Source organism: Chiroxiphia lanceolata, chromosome 4 (genome assembly GCF_009829145.1).
Source record: "Chiroxiphia lanceolata isolate bChiLan1 chromosome 4, bChiLan1.pri, whole genome shotgun sequence".
Classification (NCBI taxonomy): domain Eukaryota; kingdom Metazoa; phylum Chordata; class Aves; order Passeriformes; family Pipridae; genus Chiroxiphia; species Chiroxiphia lanceolata.
In genome coordinates this window covers 37,680,774-37,700,973 of record NC_045640.1, presented here as the reverse complement: position 1 = coordinate 37,700,973, position 20,200 = coordinate 37,680,774, and the positions used below count along the sequence as shown (strand labels likewise).

General features: G+C 35.3%; 1 protein-coding gene across 4 annotated transcripts in view; it reads right to left on the bottom strand.

Annotated features, from left to right (window-relative positions):
- Window positions 1-20,200, bottom strand: part of GLRA3 (glycine receptor alpha 3) — an 84,524-nt gene that overhangs the window by 7,958 nt on the left and 56,366 nt on the right. For 3 of the 4 annotated variants that reach the window (XM_032686634.1, XM_032686635.1, XM_032686638.1), the window contains 3 exons: window positions 15,935-16,072; window positions 3,684-3,898; window positions 1,974-2,120 (listed from right to left, as the gene is read on the bottom strand). In XM_032686634.1, coding sequence (XP_032542525.1) covers window positions 1,974-2,120; window positions 3,684-3,898; window positions 15,935-16,072 — 500 coding nt within the window. The remainder of the gene's footprint in view (window positions 1-1,973; window positions 2,121-3,683; window positions 3,899-15,934; window positions 16,073-20,200) is intronic. The other variant, XM_032686636.1, reaches the window with a different exon arrangement.

Genomic DNA, 20,200 nt, shown 5'->3' with positions numbered 1-20,200 from the left:
AAAAGCATTGAAGTGCATGTCTCCATCCTTCAGAATCTAAGGGGAGTACTTTAGTACATACCCTGAAGTTTCTAGGTTTAATCCTGTGATTTTATGGTAACCTAGCAGGCAACGTACCTGAAGCTAAAGACTGTCTAATGAAGTGTAAAATTAGAATAAGGACTTTTAAGCTTGAATTCAAAAATACCATGATGTCAAGCACTAATCCAGCAAAACACTTAAATCAGTGAGGTTATTCATGTGCATATTTTTTTTTAAGAGGTCTTCTTTTAGAATTGTTTTGTATACCGTGGATCCTCCCTTACATACCTCTAAGCTGAAATTTCATTGATTGTGATTGCTGAATAAGTGCCTTTGGTGAGTTTGAAGTCTTGCTAAGAGAGAGCTGGAAAGAGATTTGGTTCGATTCCAAGGAAGGAATATATCACCTGCCAGTTTCTAACCCTATGCTCATAAAAATTGACTTGTATTTAAGGAAGATGTCATTAAAGTTGAATGTGGTGAATTTGCTTGAGATCTAGAAGAAACTTTCTCAACATGGTGAGAAAGATGAATGGACTAAAGGTACAGTGACATAATATATCACTCACCACAGCTGTTTGTATTTGATACACCATGCATTTGTTGGGGCTCACCTACATCTGTCCAGTAATCTGTGTCTGCCCCATCCCATTCTTCCCATTCCAAACCTTTAAGCAGCTTTCAGAGAGCTGCCATATTTCAGAAACAAATACTCTGTCACAAAACTGCTATTTTTTCTGCTACTGTCAGGGAGAAGAACAAAGCCCATTTTTCACAGGGATGAATGTTGAAAGCAGGTACATGCAGCCTGAATCATCATCTAGGCTACAGTACATGAGTTTCTCTGTGCAGCTTAAGAAATCTGGGACTCAACACACAAGGGCAGGCAAATGTGTGAAAATGTCATTTTCATTTGACTGTCCAGCCTGCCTCTTAACACAGAGTCTTACTAGCAGAGACTGCTTAGGTAGGTTTTACAGCAGTGCAGATTTTCAATATCTTTTAAGTAAGAGCAAAACAACCTATAAAATGTCTTCTCCTTGCATGTAAGCCGTAAACATGAGGTAAGTCTAGGAATGAAAGACAACAGAACTGAATCATGTTGCTATGATCAGACTTCCATTCACTAGTCATATTCTAGATAGTAACTGAAAGCCTGTGAAAAGGTGGGTACTCATTTAATGGATAGGCTGGAGAACTATTTACTCTTCATGAAATCAGAAGTAGGAATTATATACTACTGTAAGAAATTTTCCTTATTGCTTGATTCAACTACAGGTTTCAGAGTTCAAACTTGTAGCCTTAGCTGTTTGACTTTGCACACTGGTAGTGAGTTATTTTACGGTAGTCTATATATCTCCAGCTATAAAATAAATATTAATAGCCATTACTATATTAAACTTTTTTACCATTTATATGAAAAATTTATACTAAATTAGCAGGACGGAAGAAAAAACCACACATTTATCAGCCTTTTAAAGTAAAATGTTTATTCTTCACCAATAATGTTATTTGAAAAATTATTTCTTGTATTAAAAAATATTTGCATGAAACACAGCTGTTAAGGCTTTGAATTGAGTACTAGAATTAAATTAGGAAACATTATTTGTTGAATCTCAATGTAGCACAAACTGCTGCAAATACCAGCAACATTCATTCACTGAAGAATAATCTAACTCCTCTAACAGAGTGAAATTCATGTTTGTGCAGATGGCTCCTACATTCTCCATGCCTCATTTAAATCCCTCTTAATCCCTTCTTCGGGAATTCAAGTTGGATTTATACAATTTACAGTCCTTGTAGCTACCCTCTGCCTATAGTGAATTTTAGGCTGTGCTGCCATTTTATTTATATTGCTACTTTAAACTGTAGCATGTTTACCAAATTAACCCTATATCCTGGCATAATTCAGTCAGGTTCTCTTTCAAAGCTGTGAATACCATTACTTTTACCTTGCTCTTCTTCCTTTTGCGGCGGAAGCGCAGAAGTTCTTTATGCTGCCTTGATACAAAGTTTACAGCTGCATACTCCAAAAGTGCAGAAAATACAAAGAGCAGACACACTGCCATCCAGATGTCAATGGCTTTGACATATGACACCTATGGAGATAAGAAAGGAGAAGACCGAATACGTTAAAACCACAGATGTGAAATTAAGTATTTCATGTCAGCAGGAAGTGCATTAATACCTCCACATCCCCACACTACTGTTATGAAACAAAACTTAACATGAAATTACATAATAAGAGGAATAAAAATTCAATCAATAAATTGTTATTTTTAAAAATTTACTCTTTCACAAAGTGTGTTTAAATCATTAACAGCTCCTTATAGTATACTGTATCACAAACATCCCAAACCAAATAATCCACAAGAAATGCATGCTCTTCCTCCATTTCTCTCACTGAGATCTGTGAATGACACTAAGGAATCAAAGAATAGCTTATGGTAGGACCAGTGGGAATTCCTGTATTAAAATGGATGCAACTGAAAACTCCTGCAATAAAATTAGGTAGAAGAAGGACATAGGTGGAGAACTCTGATATGTTCAGTCATTGCTAATATAGTTGTAGTAAATCAAATATATAGTTTTAAATTAGTGGTGTAATTTTGACACAGTGAAAGTACTGAGAATCAGATACAGAATAGAGCTCATTGCAATCCCGTATGGCCAAGCTCAGATGCAGGACATAATCTGAACCAAGAAAGTAAGGCCTGCTCCCTCTTTGCGTGCAGATTTACAAGAGCTTTTTAATATAAGCAAACATGGCTAGCTTCAGGCCTCAAAATCTGACAAAACCCATATATAGCTCTCTGTTAATCTCTTACATTGTTTTTCTGAGTTGTTGATGCTACATTTGGATGCATTCAGATCCATATATCTAAGACACAAAGATGCTCAGGGCTATCTATTTTACTTAGAAAAAAATGCAATTAGACAACCTAAAAATATTATGGTAAAACTAACACAGAATGGGACTTTGTGTATTTTTATTGTATACATTTTATTTCTATTAATTGCAATGACACATGAAGAAGGTCAAGGAATAAGCCTTAAAATGAAACAGAAAATATTCAAAGTAATTATAATTCAAAAAACTGAATAATTATTATTAGAATAATTAATAATAGAAATAAACTTTAAGCGGTTTACATTGTGTTGTAAACATTTTTTACACAATTGTTTGGAGCTGTTTAGGTTCACGTTTTTCTACATTTTAATGTAACTGTGTTTGTAAGTAGTGAGTTAATTCATAGTGTTGGCAGTTTTTGAGAAAGGAATATAATTGAGAACAGGTTAGGATCTGTGGCCTTTAGAATTTCAGTTGTAACTGCTAGTATGCCATCAGATACTGGGATGTGAAAAAGGATGAGCCAGTCAATTACTAAGCAGTATTTATGTAGTATTGAATAACATTGTTTTCATTTCTTGTTAAGGTTCATGGAATTTGGTAGATACGTGGTTGGGTAAATAGTTGAGGTGGGAGAAATAGAATGTATTTTTCTGGAGAATCAAACCCCCCCCCCCCAAATAGTTCAAAATTATTTATCTCCTTTAGAAAATGGTTGAATGCTAATAATCAAAACACATAAGGTTGATTGAGAGTGTTTGTCACATAACATTATGACTAATGTAGTACAAACAAAGGAAATTTCGCCTACCTTTGGAAGAGATGCTCGTGAACCTGAGCTTTGTGTTGTCATGGTCAGCACAGTTGTTATGCCTAAAGCCACTCTGGCTGGAGCTGCATCCATATTGATCCAAAATGACACCCAGGAGAGAATCACAATCAATAGGCTTGGTATGTACATCTGGATGAGATAGTAACCCATCTGTCTCTCAAGGTGAAATCGGACTTCAATACATGTAAACTTTCCTTTTTATAACAAAGAAGAAACATTCAATAGAAATAGAATGTTTTTTACTGCCAACATCTAGTCCACACTCTAAAGAATGTATGCTCTGTCAAATATATTTGTTCACAAATGAAAGATTAATGATTGGATTTCTCTTTTTAATATGCACAGTCTCCATTATAATAGGGTATCTACTGGAAAGAAAAGGGACAGAAAACCTGAAAAATTAACAATTCAATAACCTCTGAAACTTGTTTCCATATAAAAACTGAATCACAATGCATTAGGACAACAAGAAGTTTCCTGTGAGTGATCACAATTTTTTGCCATTTATGATTTGGAAATACATCTGTGTGCAAAGAAAGAGCTTACTCCTCTGTTGCATAACATCTCCCTTATATTTTCATTCAATTTTAAACTTAATTTTATTTTTTTTAGTCTAAAAAAATTGCTAAAAATATAGTGAGATCAGTATGGGCATTAGGTTATCAATAGGAGAGTCTGCTAAGTCTCTCCCTTTATTCTCATTCAAACAGTTCCAGCTCATAAGTACAATGACCAAGATTCAAACAAAAATTGAAGACTTGAGATTAGGCAACTTTAGGAAGGTACTTAAATTACCTAATTTTACCCAGGTACTGAACATCAAGGAGCTTTTACTGATTTAACCAAAGTAGAACAAAAAAAAAACCTATTGCTGGCTCACAAAAATGCCATAAACCCATTTTTTTTTATAGTATCCAGATTACTTTTTTTGTTTGTTTGTTTTTGGTTTGTTTTTCATTTTTTTTTCACCCTGTAAACTGTAGATTATATCACAGATCTTGACCTGGTCACATTAGATTTTCTAATTCTGCTCAATGTTCGTATTAGTCACATATGAATGGTGCTGAAGGCAATGCTCTTACTGTAAGTGGTGTATACATTAAGCCATTTTGTAGAGTAAGAAATATACATAACTCATTTTTCTTCTTTATTTTGAATGAAAGCTATTTCTAATTCTAAGTTTAACATGGAAAGCTGTACAGTTATTTATTTATTAAGTGGTTTTTGGTTATGTTTTCCAGTAGTTTTTGATAGCTATTTTCTCAATCAATTTTTATTTGCAAAATGCCATTTTATACCAAGTTGTTTCTCATTAATAGTTGTTTGATATTTATCATATTAAAATTATATTTGTAGTGGACTTATTTATGAGTTTATCCTATACTAATATATTGTGTATTATGATGTGGCAATAGCATTAGGTATACAGAAATAAGTTTCAGATGAAGTCAAACTGAAATATTTTTATTCAAGGCATATTAAGTGATTGTAAATACTTTCTGAACTTGATTATTTTCATAACAGTTCTCTTAAGAGGCCATTAGTTCTCTCTATGATGACATAATCAAGGTAATTTCATGACATTTTTATTTTGCTGAGGCACTAAAAAAAAATTAAAAAGACATTTTTTATGATGTTCAATTTTAAAATTACATTCTGTATCTCAGGAGTTTTATATCTGCAAGCTCAATTATTAGTTCCATTCCTAATTGCCAGCATTTTCTGAATCCTGTCTACACTCCTGAAATCTGTGTCCCAAATCCTGGCTCAACCATCTGCTGCCCCAGCTTTGAGACTGATTTCTGCTTCAATCACGAGACGAAATCTTGGTTTAACAAAGTGAATGGGAATTTTGGTGTTTGCTTCAGAAAAGGCCAGGATTTCCCCCTACATTTCTCTTCCAAGGTCTTCAAAAGAATACCTACACAATATATTCTTTTGCTTAGGTGGTCAGTACACCCCATGTAACTAGAAGTTCTGCACCGGCTGCCCTTTGTTGAAATCACATTCTTACTTCAAACTGGTTCTTACCCTGAAGTTTTCTTTTTTTTGTGACATTCATTCTGTTAATTCAGCAGCTTTGGACAGCAACAGTTTCCTCACATACCACAGTAAATCATGGTGGTAAGGAGTAGCAAAATGCATCAACCAAATCTAGGCCTCTTGCAAAGTCATTTTATTCAGCATCACATCAGCAAGAATCATTCAGCATGCAACATTTTCTTCTTACAGGGTCCTATATTCTCCTTTCAAAACAAATTAGGAAGGAAAACTAAGGGGCATCAGTGTGCGTAATATATGTGTATGCATACATGGAGTGTCAGTAAACATTTGCTATTGCTTGTATGTTTTTTTTTTTGTCCAGATAAATGTGGGATAAGAGATCTGAGACTCTTCCCTGAGTACTGCAGTGGACTTGAATTATTACAGACCACTCAGTACAAAAATTCCATGGTCCTAAACAGGGACCAGTAAATAATATAGTAGCTCTGGTATGGATTATTTTATGTGGTTGAAAATTTGACAGGTATATCTGAACTAAGGAGAAAGAGAGGAATAGCTGGGCACAACAGGATCTCAACAAAATGAAAGATATTCTAAATGAAAGAAGTGCAAATGGAATATATTGTAACCACAGAAGAAAAAGTGGGGATTATGAAGTGGCCAGAACTAGGACTGAATGATGTGTCAACAATTTTTTGCTTGGTTTTGTATTTTTGGAAACATCATTGGCCAAAGTAAAAAAACCCTCAAAATCTACAGCACCAAAAATAAACAAAACAAAAAAAAAGGAAAAAAGAAAGTGAAGAAAAGGAAGAAAAGAAAGTCTCAAAGTGGAAAAATAACTCCACACCATTTGTGACTTAAGAGTCCTGCCTTTGTCTTAGACCCACTGAGTTTATGGACATGCCAGGCACATATATCAGTGCTTCCTAGTCAAGACCACTGTGTTCCTCTGTTCCATTACAGCACTGAACAATTAATATATGGCAACTCCCCAGGGAGACTGGTGGCTACCCAGGTTAGACGCTTTTCTCCGTTACTCAATTACTGAATATTAGAGAAAGGCAGCAGTTGGAAGTCAGTCTCAGCACTGCAGTTGCAGCAGTTGCTGGTCTAAGTGTGGAAGAGGTGATAGTTTTTTCTGTTCCTGACTGACATCAGAACCACCTGCATAAACTTAGCTAATGAAGCAGGGTGGAAAAAGAAAACTCTTGCTCTAACTGTGTGAGCTTCAGATAGGAGTCAGCCAGCAGAGGCTGTGCTGTTGTTTCCCAACTAAAGCCAGCGTCCAACTGTGGGCCTCTTTTCTCTTCCTGTATTTCATTTCGAATTCAAAGCCAGCTTAGCTGTGGTTTAATCTGTTTGACTGGTTGCTTGATCAGAACAGACATACCCATGAAGTCATCTCAGCCTGCAAAGGAGATAGACAAGCATCTAAGAGCATTGCTGTAGCAATTAATTTGCAGTACATAAAGATAAGATCTAGTTTGTTTTGATATGCACTGTAAGTGTCACAGAGACTGCCTAGAAGAAGGATAGGATACTTTCTGGTATTGTGGGTTTGCTGAGGCTGAGCAACAAATTATGACCTGATGGTAGTTTCAGATTAGAGCAAAATATAGATGCGCTCACAGTCCATAAAATGGACAGATTTTTGTCAGGCAAAAGAAAGAAAAGCTATTGAGGGCTTCCTAAAGGATAAGCATTCTTTCCTGAAACAAGGTAACATTCTTTGTGTTTGTAAGTCTAGCCTAACCAGGGATTTAAGTGTGCTAAGGCACCAAAAGTGCTGTCTTGACGAATGTTGTACCTATGCATGTGAAGTGAATGCGGTGGTGTATATGCATGTGATGGTGCATTTTTCTCTCTTACCCATATTCTTTGGTAACAACAATGTTAGAGCTGCTGGGGTGACATGATTCCCCTGCAATGTCCATGCTGAAACTAATAGGCAGTGGAAAAATATATACTGCAGTCAGTTTATATGATTTTTCTTCCACTTGGTGCCTACATCACATACTGTTTTTTTAGTTGTTGCTGCTGTGGCCAACTGTGAGTAACCGAAGAAGAGCAATTTTCTCCTTTAGCACATCTTTCCACTGCACAGCCTCCTCTGACCGTGGCAGGTGGTGTTTAAACAATGGGCTATGCAGGCAGCAGTATGCTCATGTGATTAAAAGGTACTGTCAGTAGTGTGGGATGTGAAAGAGAAATCAAGCCGAAGTAGTAAATTCAGGCCCTAAAGAGTCCTCCTTTGCAGTTTCATCTGTCTCACACTGTTCCAAAGACAATAGTTGGAAGGGCTTAAAAATTCTTTGTTCTTTTTCAGCAGCCCTTAGGATGCCTTTTGGGGAAAACTTTTCTTACTGTAGGCCTACAATGTCATAATCATGTTCACAATTCCCGGGAAGGCTGAGTAGCTGTTTTGGAAGCTACATAGAAAGTTTTCATAAGGGAGAATCACTTTAGAAAACTGAGTCAAGGAAATAGTTTGCCTCAGAAATAATTAATAAAGTACTAATAATATTTATTAAATAACTATGAAATTAAATAACGTAGTAAAATACAAAGTGAATAAATATAAACAAACAAGAAAAGAACTAAGCATGCATTCAACTGGTAATCCATGCAGAATGGAGAGTTATCTGCTGAAGGTTCTTGATACTGCTTTAGATACTAGTAAATGGTAGTCTGACCCTCCTTGCAAGTCATTGATAATGCTAACTGATATACTATGAAATATTTTGTGGATTTAGAGAGGACTATGGCTTAAAGACTATATAGCTTGATGAAATTACATGAATCTATTTACTTAAAATTAGAATCTTATACTGGCTGAACAGAGATGATTCAAACCCTAAAAATTGAACTAAGTTAAGCATATCTGAATAAATCTTCATGGAGTGCTGCAGAGTATGTGCCTTGGATCTTGGAAGCAGATATATCATATTCTGATTCCAACACATCTGTTAATATAGGTTTAGACTATACAATTCTACTTCTAACAGTGACGAATGGCCAACAAATAGCCAGCCTAGCAGCCAAAATATTGCTAGCTATGAAGATTTCCTAAGAGAGTCCTGGAGCAATTGGACTGTGAAGATTGTCCTCTCCTATAACACTGCATTTCCTCCCTTGATAAACAGTTAGAGACACAGGTTTAACATGAAATTAGGTACTGAGAGACAACAGGAAAGGAGAAAGGGAGACTGAGACTACTTCAGTGCTAGGATATGCTCAAACTAAATGGCTATCTTAGATTTAGACCTCTTAATACAATAGCTCCTCCCATTTGTCTGTCTTCTGGAAATCCCTTTATTAAGCAGCTCAATTCCTCTACTCTACTAAACATTCAAGTTCAAAATGAGCTTGAAAATTGTATTAAACAGAGTATTTACTTCTAGATGTTATTCTAAACCTCAGCAATGTTTATAAGTTTTAGACTTGTAAAAACCATAGTTCCTCATTTTATGTAGAAAAGATAACATATTGCAAAAGCCAGCTGACACACGTTTCTCTATAGAAATAAAAGTAAAGACAGTTCTTTCCTCTAAAAGCAAAAATAACAGAGTCTTCTTCTAAAATAAAATAAGAGGTGGATTCAAGAAACAGATTTTGTATGGAATGATGTAACATGGCTACTGCACTTTTTGACTTTGTTTTCTAGTGCTTAATACCTTTGATTCACAGGTTCTTATTAAATAGTTGCTATTGCAATGTTTTGAGTATTCTTTTCTACTCTCTGCACCTCTGTATGAAGGAAAAAAAGACAAATATTTACTCAAAAAAATGTCTATTGCAAGATAATCTACACTAAGGATAATTTATGAGATGTAATATATACAGCAAATATGATCTATCTGCAGGCCATCGTAGACTTCCCCTTTGCTATATTTTTCCAGTCCTTCCTAATGCTGGTTCTGACATTCATCTCATCCTGGGTTGGGAGACTTCATTGTGACAGGTAATAGAAAGCTAGTCTTTTATGTGTGTGTTAAAGCCCCAGAGAGATGAAGTTTTGATCAGAATGGTCCTGAAACAAAATTATTCATCATGCAATTAAGTCTCCTGCATACATAAACTCTAATATTTTATCTAGTACACAGGATGGAATCACCCTGGCAAATGTTGTTACTGTCTTTAGTGGGTATTGGCTCCAAGTGTCTTCAGATGAACTGGGGGAAAAAAAGCCCCTAAACATCAAAGAAAAAGCTTTTTATTTTTAAAGTTACTAATGTTGAAAAGAAATTTTCCAAGGATGGATTTTTGTTCTAACTGAAGTTACTTTAGCCAAAAATACACACAGTCTCAGAAGGAAATAAAAATGTATTGCCCTAAGAGGGACTACAAAGACCACCAACACTTTCCTTTTGCCTTTTGTTGTGTGCTTTCTTTTTTCTCTGCATCTGCTAAAATAAGATTGCAATTAACCTTTCTTGGCAACAGCATGTTATGTATCACCCTGCAATCATAATGGTAGATGATTTTCACAGAGAGCTTGAAGGAGAATGAAATATGTATACTGTCTTTTGCATGAGACAATACCGTCCCTTTCTCTCCACACAGCAGAATCACCACACAGCAAGCAGTCTACTTGATTTTGCCTTGTCTGACACTTCCTTTTTATTCTTCCTAGAATGTGACACCATCATTTGACTGGAGGTCTGCTTTACTTATTACTGAAATACAGTTAAATGCTTTCACTCCTTTTGTATTTAATGATAAAATTTCTTAAACAAAAAATACAATTCATAAATTATGTGCATGTAGAGCTCATTATTTCAAGAGATTGTACCTCTAAAATTGACTACATATAAGTAAATTTAGCTGAAATTATTTTCATACCTTTCTAGGAAGAAGTCAGAGTAATTAAAAACACTTGATTAGTTCAGTCTCCAAAAACTTTGCAGTTTGCATTTAATATAAATTGCAATTTGAATGTATTTTGCTGATAAAAACTGCTTATAAAAGTACTCACCTTTTCCTTGTCATAAACAGATAAAACAGGTTGTATGTGTCATCATGCAGCCTGAATAGAAAGTATGATTTTCCAGTGTTTGGCATATAGAACTAGACAAGTTGTCTATATATCTAAATATATATATCTAAAGCCAAAATTCACAAAACAACTCTAGGAGTGTACTACTATTCAGTTTTTCTATCAAGTTTGTGGATATTAGTAGCATATTGGGAGAAATCAGTACTGATGTTGTGACCTGTCATTGACTACATAAATTCCTGGACATGAAGGAAGTGCCTTTATGCAGCTTTTCAGGAAACAAATACTTGGGCAGGTGGTAAATTTAACATTGCTGTAAGACTGATAATGACTGCAATAAAAGAAAGTTGAAAATAAATATGGAAAAGAGAAACTATTTTTTTTTCAGCCTGATAAATTTGCACTTGCAGTTCCTGTCTTTCTCAGAATGGAGAACCAAGCGTCATTAAACAGGACCTTTGTAGGCTGGACAACCCACCACAACATCACAGCAGTTTGCAAAGACAAATGCTCAGTTCTGTGATTAGGGTGGAGTAACCCCATGCACTGATACAGGCTGGGATGGACTAGGTAGGTAGCAGTTCTACAGGACAAGCCTGGGAGTCTGGGAGATATCAAGTTGAACAGAAGTCTTGTGATGAGAGAGACGTGCTGTACTGTGTTAGCAAGGGCAGAGAGGGGAGAAGTATGAACTAAAGAGATGTCTAGATGTAATGTTTCTACTTTCAGGACAGCTGTTGAATTTTTATTCAATGAATCTTTAAGGTAGAATGCTTAAATTTTGATCAGTGCAATGGTGACAACTGAGGTCTCTTCCTCCTTGAGAAAACTGCCTTGTTAACAGTCAGGCAGTGCTGTTTTTTTTACATCACATTCTCAGCCTGGCATAGACTCTGCTTTTCAAAGTGCTTATAACTTCTGCTTTTTCAGTGAAGGAATGAGCAAATTCAGAGATTTCACATCCATACACTACCATGGCTTAAAAATCTCTCCTATCTCTCAAAAAGAGTGGTTTAGGTGGTTGTCGAAACAATTAGGGGTTTGAGTTGTTTCTGGCAGAGTAAGACATCAAAACTATGTCTCCTTTAATCACTATCATTATCATGTCAGCTGAATATCAGGCATTAGGTCAGCTGAAGGTGAGACCTAGAAAGGCTACAATCTACAGGTTGTTAAGCAACTTGCTTGACCTTATGGTGGAACCAAAGAGATTACGAGAAAAGATTGCGTTTGGAATGTGTGTGTTAGGAGGTTGAATGGGGAATGTGGAGTTAAGGAAACATGCTTTCCATCAAGACTGCAATTATCAGAAATGGTCACATATGGAATCCATCAGTTCTGGTGGTGAGTGTAGGAACCATAGTTCCACTGTTTCCAGGACCACTATATCCAAACCTTTGAGCCAAAAAGCATTAATAGACCTAAGACAGTTCTGAGCAGCATCATTCAAGTGCAAGTGTGCATTATCCATGGAGCAGGAATAAAACCAGGACTCAGAGTATTTCTGTTTGTGCCTGTTAACCAATGCTATTATGCACAAATTCAAGCTATTGTATATTGGGCTTTCTGCAGCCGTGATTGAAATTATCTGTGATTGAAATAAAAATTAGGTGAAATACAAATTCATTGCCCAGGGGAGCAATGAATGTCACATAGGAATGAGGTAAAGCAAGACCATCCTTGTAACATAAATGGTTCATATGTGATTTTGCTGGTTGTTGTGATTCTACTTCACTTCCCAAATGTGTCACTGTGGATATGCCTGTGGATGCAAAACATGAAAATTATCGGAAATGTTGTTGTGTCACTTCAAAACACAAGACTTGATGAGCCATTTTGCTGTACTTTTGCTGAAACTGTTATGTCTCTATATTTAGACGTAGTTTGTTTTTTGAGCTGTGGTTACAGTTATTCATTTTCAATTGGGCATGAAACACTGACAAGACATGCACTGACGAGTTTCCACAAGTTGTCCTGAAGCTTCATATTAATTTTTTTCACAGGGAGAATCTGTTTGGTTTTTTTGTTTTTTTGTTTTTTTTTTTCTGTTTTACAGGATGTCTCAGAAGAATTTTCCATTCTGTGTTGTAACTAAATTTAATTTGAAAACTCCTCTCGGTCACTTACTGCATACCAGGTGCAGTTATTTAACATTATTTTAAGAATTCAGTTTATCTAATCTGTCATAGGCCAGAGAAATAGACTTTATTTCAAGTTTTGAAAATTGATTTTTTTTAATTTTGTTTCTTTTGTGGTGTTCTAAAGGCATATCTGCCTGCAAAAGCTCATTGCAGGAGTCTTAAGAAAGCACATTACTGTTCACATGTCCAAGTGACATAATGAAAATAAACTCTTAGCTGTTGTTGTCTTTTAATATAATGTTTATGGTTTTTTTGCCTACAAATGGTAGTTAATAATACTGGTTGTAACAAAGAAATAAAATGCATTCTTACACTCCTAGAAACCAAACCTCTCTAATCTTATTAAACTCACTTTATACTGAAGACTTGAATTAAAAAAAAAAAATTACTCTGGATAAAATACTGTTGTCTTGAAGAGGAGAGTATCACAATAAATGTAGTCCTGCATGAGCAAGACCATCTTTTTTATCTGATTTGTCCTGCCAAAGTTCTTCTAGATCTGTACGTCTAATTTTGTTGCTGTAACTCAGAGCAGTCCACTCTGCTGCTTACTCTGGTGATGACATACAGTTTTGTCTGCAGATGGTGCTGCTCAGGATCACATTTTTCCCCCTTGCCCATCACAGGCTGGTTCCACAGTTGTGCAATTGTCTTCTCTTTTGCTGACGTTTTTTAAAGTCTCCATTGTCTAGTTGCATCCAGCGTTCCAAGTTTTCTATGTTAGCAAATACTTTGACTTTTGGTGGACAAATTGTCCAATTATTCTTTCCGGAGAGGCATGAACTTCATCCATCTTTTCAGGATTGTGGGTTGCACTGATGCTTTACAGTATGCTTGGCCACAGAAATGCAGTTTGGCCAAAGCAATACAGAGTACAACAGACTGCTGATTGGCCACATTGTCCTCTAGACTTATCACAGTAAACCCCTTCTCCCATCTAAATGTGACAGAATTGCACAGAGATAAGCACACTTGTCTTGTAGCCACATTTTGAGAAGCATGAGGCCTCACATGCCTCATGTTGATAACATCTGTTGCTCCTGCTTCTCAACTCAGTTTAGGACCACAGGGAAAAAGCAGTAGAATTAAGTTGACCCCATACAACCTAGTGTAGTATGCCTAGGTGAAGCGTGTTCTCCTATTTTTCCTTAGATGAAAATTCATACCAAATTAAATAGGCTTGAAACATAGGTTGTGAAGAAAAATGTAATGCCGCAAAAATATTGAAACAATGAAGTTTTAATCAAAAAGATGAGGTTTAGACCACGATGATTATAATGTGAGTTCTCAGACAAATGAGTAAGGGTACAACTCAGCTTTTGATGAGGTGTTTGGAAATCACCGGAAATTATGAAATTTTAATACAGATTTCCATTCAGTACCAGGTTACACACCATTTTAATGTCTTAATTCCTCAGTTAGAGATTTTTTATGCATCATGGTATGCAAATGAACTTCGGAAAATTTTCTATATCATGAATTCGCACTTGTTAATATCACTAGACAGGATACAGAAGCGCAGTTACAGGCAGATGTTAAAATGGCACAAAAGCAGGAGAGGGATAACTTGCCTGTATATCTCAAAGGAGACAGTGGAAAATAATGAAAATAAAATTTTCTTATTTGTCATAAGGATTACGGTAGAAAGAAAAAAAGGAATAATAGGCAATTCTATATTATCATTAACAAAGAGATGTTTGAGTGAAAAAATTACCCTACTATAGGATATATATAACTCCATTTTTAGAATGTTTTTAAGGATTATCCAATATTAGTATTTGTACAGTAAAAATATATGCTAAGTATTTAAAATTTATTTTAGGGAACAGTTCAAAATGTCTTTATCAATATCTTTCTCCTCTAAATGGAAATCATTAGAAAACCTTTTTTTCTCTTAGGTCACCACAAGAGTTATGATAAAACTCAGGGTTGAAAAGCACTCATCAATGTTGATCACAACAAGTCATTCTTTATGGATACCACCTATTAAATTTTTCCCCCCTGACATTCCAGCAGAATCCAAATGAATCATTCTAATCATAAATTTTAAAATACATTTAATCTAGATTCATGTTGGAGAGCAGAAATTAAAAGATACATGGATTATAATAAAAGATTTCTAGATTTTTTTTCTTGAGAGTGGATATAAGCTATGCATTCTTAGCCATTGCTACATGTTTTTTGAGGATTATTATGGTTGAGATTGTGCAGTTATTGAAATATTTTTTTACAATTAAAAATGAATAACTATATTATTAATGTTAATCCCCTCCTTTTTCAAATAATCCCAGAGATAATGAACTAAATATCTCAGTTCTACAAAGGCCTCAATTCAGTATCATAAATCATAGAATCTTAATCATAGGATGAATTGAGTTGGAAGAGACTTTAAAAATCACCTAAATCCAACACTCTTGCCATGGGCAGGGCACCTTCCACTAGACCAGGTTACTCAGATCTCCAACCACCCTGGCCTTGAACACTTCCAGGGTTGGGGCATCCACAACTTCTGTGGGCAACCCGTTTCAGTGACTTACCACTCTCACGTTAAAGGATTGATTCCTAATAGCTGATTGAAACCTACTCTCAGTTTATCTGCCACTGCAGACTCATGTCTAGTTTTTACACCTGGGCATTGCACGCTAAGCATGATTTCGGCTTGTTCATATTGGCCCTTTATGAACAAGGGCAGGAATATCTGGCTTGGTAACCCTGTGTCCCTTTTTCCTGGCTGAGCCAGGCTATGATTAGTGTGCAGCATATGGACCTTTGTGTTTCAGTAGTGTTTCAGATCCACAGTGTAAATGTGGTCATGGCACTTGCTGAAAAAATAAAACTCCTGACTGAACTGCTTCTGAATTTCAACTATATATTTTCTTAAGGTAACTAAAATACAAGTTTGGTCAGTCTTAAGTAGTTTTGTTTTGTTTGCCAGTTATTTAAGTTATCCTGCACAATGCACCTGTACATTTTAATGTTCTTTGGAGTTCAGTGAGAACATTTAAAAAATATCCCAGCTGTGACATTTATTATAACAAAAAACATTAAATGTCTTTCCTGTTGTAATTACTAATATGCTTTCATACCTGTATTATAATGCTTGGTGCAGTAACATAAATCCTTTTCTTCTTTCAACAGAAACTGTGGCAGAGTGAGACCTTCTGCTACTTGAACTGCTCCCTTTTCTTGCCACTCAAAAATGAGATCATTCATTGTGTATCCAACTAAAAAAAAGGAAAAAAAACAAATAAACTGTAAGTCAGTGGCAAACGTTGAAAAGCAGGAATGTACCAAACTATAACGTTTTAAGTAAATTTCATAAAAAGGAGGTAATACAGCTTGTACCTGTTAATCCTGAATTATTATCTGCCATTCTATACAATATTGAGCAAGAGAAAAAAAGAAAAAGGCTTTCTTATGAATCTCTTTTTAAATCTTAGTAATTGGGTGGTCTATTAATGGATTAAACCAAAGCATCTAAATTAGCTAAACCTCCAGGTCTCTTGGGTGTTTGGGAGCATCTTATCCTCCCCAAACTATGAAGGATAAAATAGGCCCTTCACACTCAGATCTCTTCCTCCTTTTACTAGAGGTGAAATGGTGGATTGTCAAAGCTGTTTTTATGGATTTATGTCAATTTGAATTGTTAGGTGAAAATTCTTCAAAAAATGCAAATTTTTACAGTAGTAGTAGTCAAACTGAAAAATTGCTTTTCTCTGAAACTGGAACCACACACGGGAAAGCAATTCATTGTAATCTTCTCATACTAACTGTCTGTGACATATAATGATATTAAAAAGCATTCAGTTTTAATATTCCTGCGCTTATCCATACCTCCTGCATGTGTGTATAAGATTAAATATAACAACAAAAGCCATAGTAATTGAGGGCCAGACTTTGCAAAGGACAAGTACTTTTTCCTTCTATTTTCATCTCTCAGATGAATATTTGCATGGGATATCATTGAGGAAAATATCCCTACTTCCTCTGAATATATTAACTTTCCAGGATATCCCTGATATTTTAGTCTAATTTTTTCTGAAAAAATTTTATCTGGTTATTACAACTGGAAGAAAAAAAAGTTTCCTTTTCTCATGCAGGTTTCATTAAGACTTTCTCAGAATCTAATAGATATGGACAACGTGATATTTTAAGACTGAAATCTAAAACTATATAGCTTCTGTTGTTGTAACAGGTTGAATGACAAGGGTACACATATACCAGAAGGAATCAAAAGGAAAAGGGAGCAATTTTTTCATCTAATTTATATAGCTTTCAGTTTCTTTGCAATATTTCCTTTCTGCTTTAGTGTGATATTAAAGAGCTGCTGAAGACAACCTACTTATAACTGGAAAATCTTTTAACCTTTCAATGACAAACTACTGTTTAAAGTATATTGTTCAGAACTTACTAAGAGTAACTGTTTGCAGACAAATGCTGACATTTTGAGTTCCAGTGAAGAAAATAACATTATGTGAGTATAAATCTTACCCCTGTTATATTCAATTACTTCATTACTCTTTGAATACACCTATAAATGCCATTCAGTCATACGCAATGACCTGATCTGCTGACCTGAAATCTTCAATACACTTCATCTTTTCTGATCTGTCTATGTTGAATGAACCTAGAAGGTAAGAATTAGGGTTTACAAATTTTAAAATGCTTTCAGCACTTCTGCCTTCTAGATTCTTGATGTTCCTTTTGAGAAGAGCAAGGTATTCACAGGGACTCAGGCTGACTTTTGGTTTACTTTGATATTTTGTTGGGGATAGATGAATACGCTAAAATGAGACCATATCCTTTTAAATAAGTATTTAGTTAAGATCAAATATTACTCAAGTAATACAATCATACATCAACTGTGCAAGGAGACATTTTTCTATCTTAATGATTGCATGATATTCCATAAACACAGTCTAAAAGTTCACTATTAAATGCCATAAACTATGAAAAGTCAGAAGTATATATCTTATCAAACCTTGCATGAATTCAAACAAAAAGCAGTCGTGTGTAAAGCAGATTATCATTTGAAGCATGTAGATTATGGCCAGAGGTGATATCCCCCTGAATAAAACTCATTGAACTGGCAAGAAACAACTGCTGCATCAAAATGTATTTCACTAAATCAGATTCATTCATCTCTAATGTATGCTTTTAATTTTAATTATCCAGCATGCCCACTAATTCATCAAGTAAAAATAATGAAAATTAAAAAAATATCGGTGTATTCAAAATGTTGATGTAGTATTTAATTTTTGTTATGTTTACATTTTAAATACCAAAATATAGCTTTAGTATTCAATACTGTAACTTCAATTTTGTGAGTCAAGGTCGTAGTTATAATGTAAATGTGTCTTATAACATAAAGGACTTAATGGAGATGCGAGAGATGTGAGTTTACATTATACCAAATAAATTTAAAATAGTATAATGTTTCCACTAGGTATGTTAAATTAACTTGAATTAGATATCAATTAAATTTATGACCCTTTGTTAAATGGGAAATACATGGCCCTATCAAATGTGTTCACTGAATTATGGAAATCTGAAGTCTTGTAATAGTCCCCTGGGGAAGTTAGAAAATATAAATTATGCAAACTTACTGAACTATTTGATGACACAAATTTGTCTCTAAATCTTCTTTAGTGATCAGTGTTAACAAGGAGAGGTATTCTTGATTTTACAACTGAAAATATTTCATTATTTGGTATAGTTCCAAATGAATTGATGATCTCTATTTTTTTTCCAACCACTACATCATTCTTTCTTCTGTTATTATCAGTGGCTGGGAAATACAATGTTATATAGGAAAGTCCTAGTGGTTACATTTTATTGTTGAAAAAAGGACAGTCAGTCACTAGTCTAGGTAGTATATGAGGATGCTGATCACTTTTAGTTGCTGATGCGAAAAGTGAACCTTTTATTCTACATAAATAGCTGAAAGCAGTGTTCATCTAGCATGGTCTGCAGGACAGGCCAACCTAAACTAAATCAGGTGGGTTAGTAAAGACTTCTGTCACTGAAATGCACTGTGTTAGGGTTTGGGTTGCAGGGCATGGATGCATGAAGGTTGAGAAAGGAAGTAGAGCTGCCAAACTGTGTTTTATGGGACACAAACCAGCTACTGTGGGTGAAGAGTGCAGTTTTCAATGTATTTTGTTTTCGTCTGGCTACTGTGTAGGTACTTGCTCTTACCTAATTCTAAAAAGATATCACTAATCACACAAAATCTAAGTGGTGTAATCATAGGACTAGAAAGAAAGGACAGAAAAAAACATTGTTATGTTGAACAGTGGTGTTCAGAAGGTACAGGACTGGTTAAATTACATTAATACTCTTCTGACCAAAGGTCTGAGGTCTTGCACATCTGAAGTGCAAAAAACAGGTGGTAAATAGTTGGTAATTACACGACAAAAATATCATCCAGGGAGGAGAAGGTTACCAGAGGGAGTATTTCTCAGGAACACTCAAGAACCGTGTGAACCGTGCAAACAGCTCTCTTAAATGGACAAGTAATTTTTAAGTGGCTGAAGTCATTCCAGGTAATTAGCTGGATAAGCATATACTGGCAGATTGAGAGCTCTGCCTGAGATGACTATGAAGAACTGGCAAATTAAGTAGAAATTTGAATTATCTGGAAGGGAAGAGGGCCTGAAACAACTGGGCATCTTGGATCTGGCCTACAAAAATTTTACTTTCAAAAATGATCTGCCAGAGTTGGTGGTAAGCATGGTAAAATAAAAGTAAAACCCTGAGTGGTCACACTAATGGAGGGAGAAGGTGGAAAAATTAAGGCCTTGATAAAAAGTGGTTTTCAGGACTTGTGCCCGGGATGGTTGTTGCAGGATTTTTAATATCCAGACAACAAATAAAATGAACAAATAGGGTTCCATTTGAACCACATCTATCCACATGACTCTACAGAACGTATTGGAACTAAGCTGTATCAGTTGCATACATGCATGCTAAGAGTAGGAAGATTTTATCTTAGCTAATTCAGTATCAATGATAGGCATTAAAAACCCATTATCTCATAGGTAAGACAGAGACCATACAAGAAGTTTGTCTTGATGATTATTGAAGTGTCTAACATCTCTTCTCCTGCTTGTCCAAGGACTACATCATTACAGAAAAACGAAGTTTGTTATTCAAGGCAAACAATTCACCTGCACCTTCAGAGACTCCACACCTTTGAAGTGTCGTTGTCTTCCCAATTCCAATGCCTTTCTTACATGTGCTGACACAGTCTTATTTGCTAAGTTCATTCATTTTAATCACCTTTAGCATGACATTTCAAGTCACAAGGAATAAAATTTTTGAACAAACTTGGGCTAAAGTTGAATACCAAT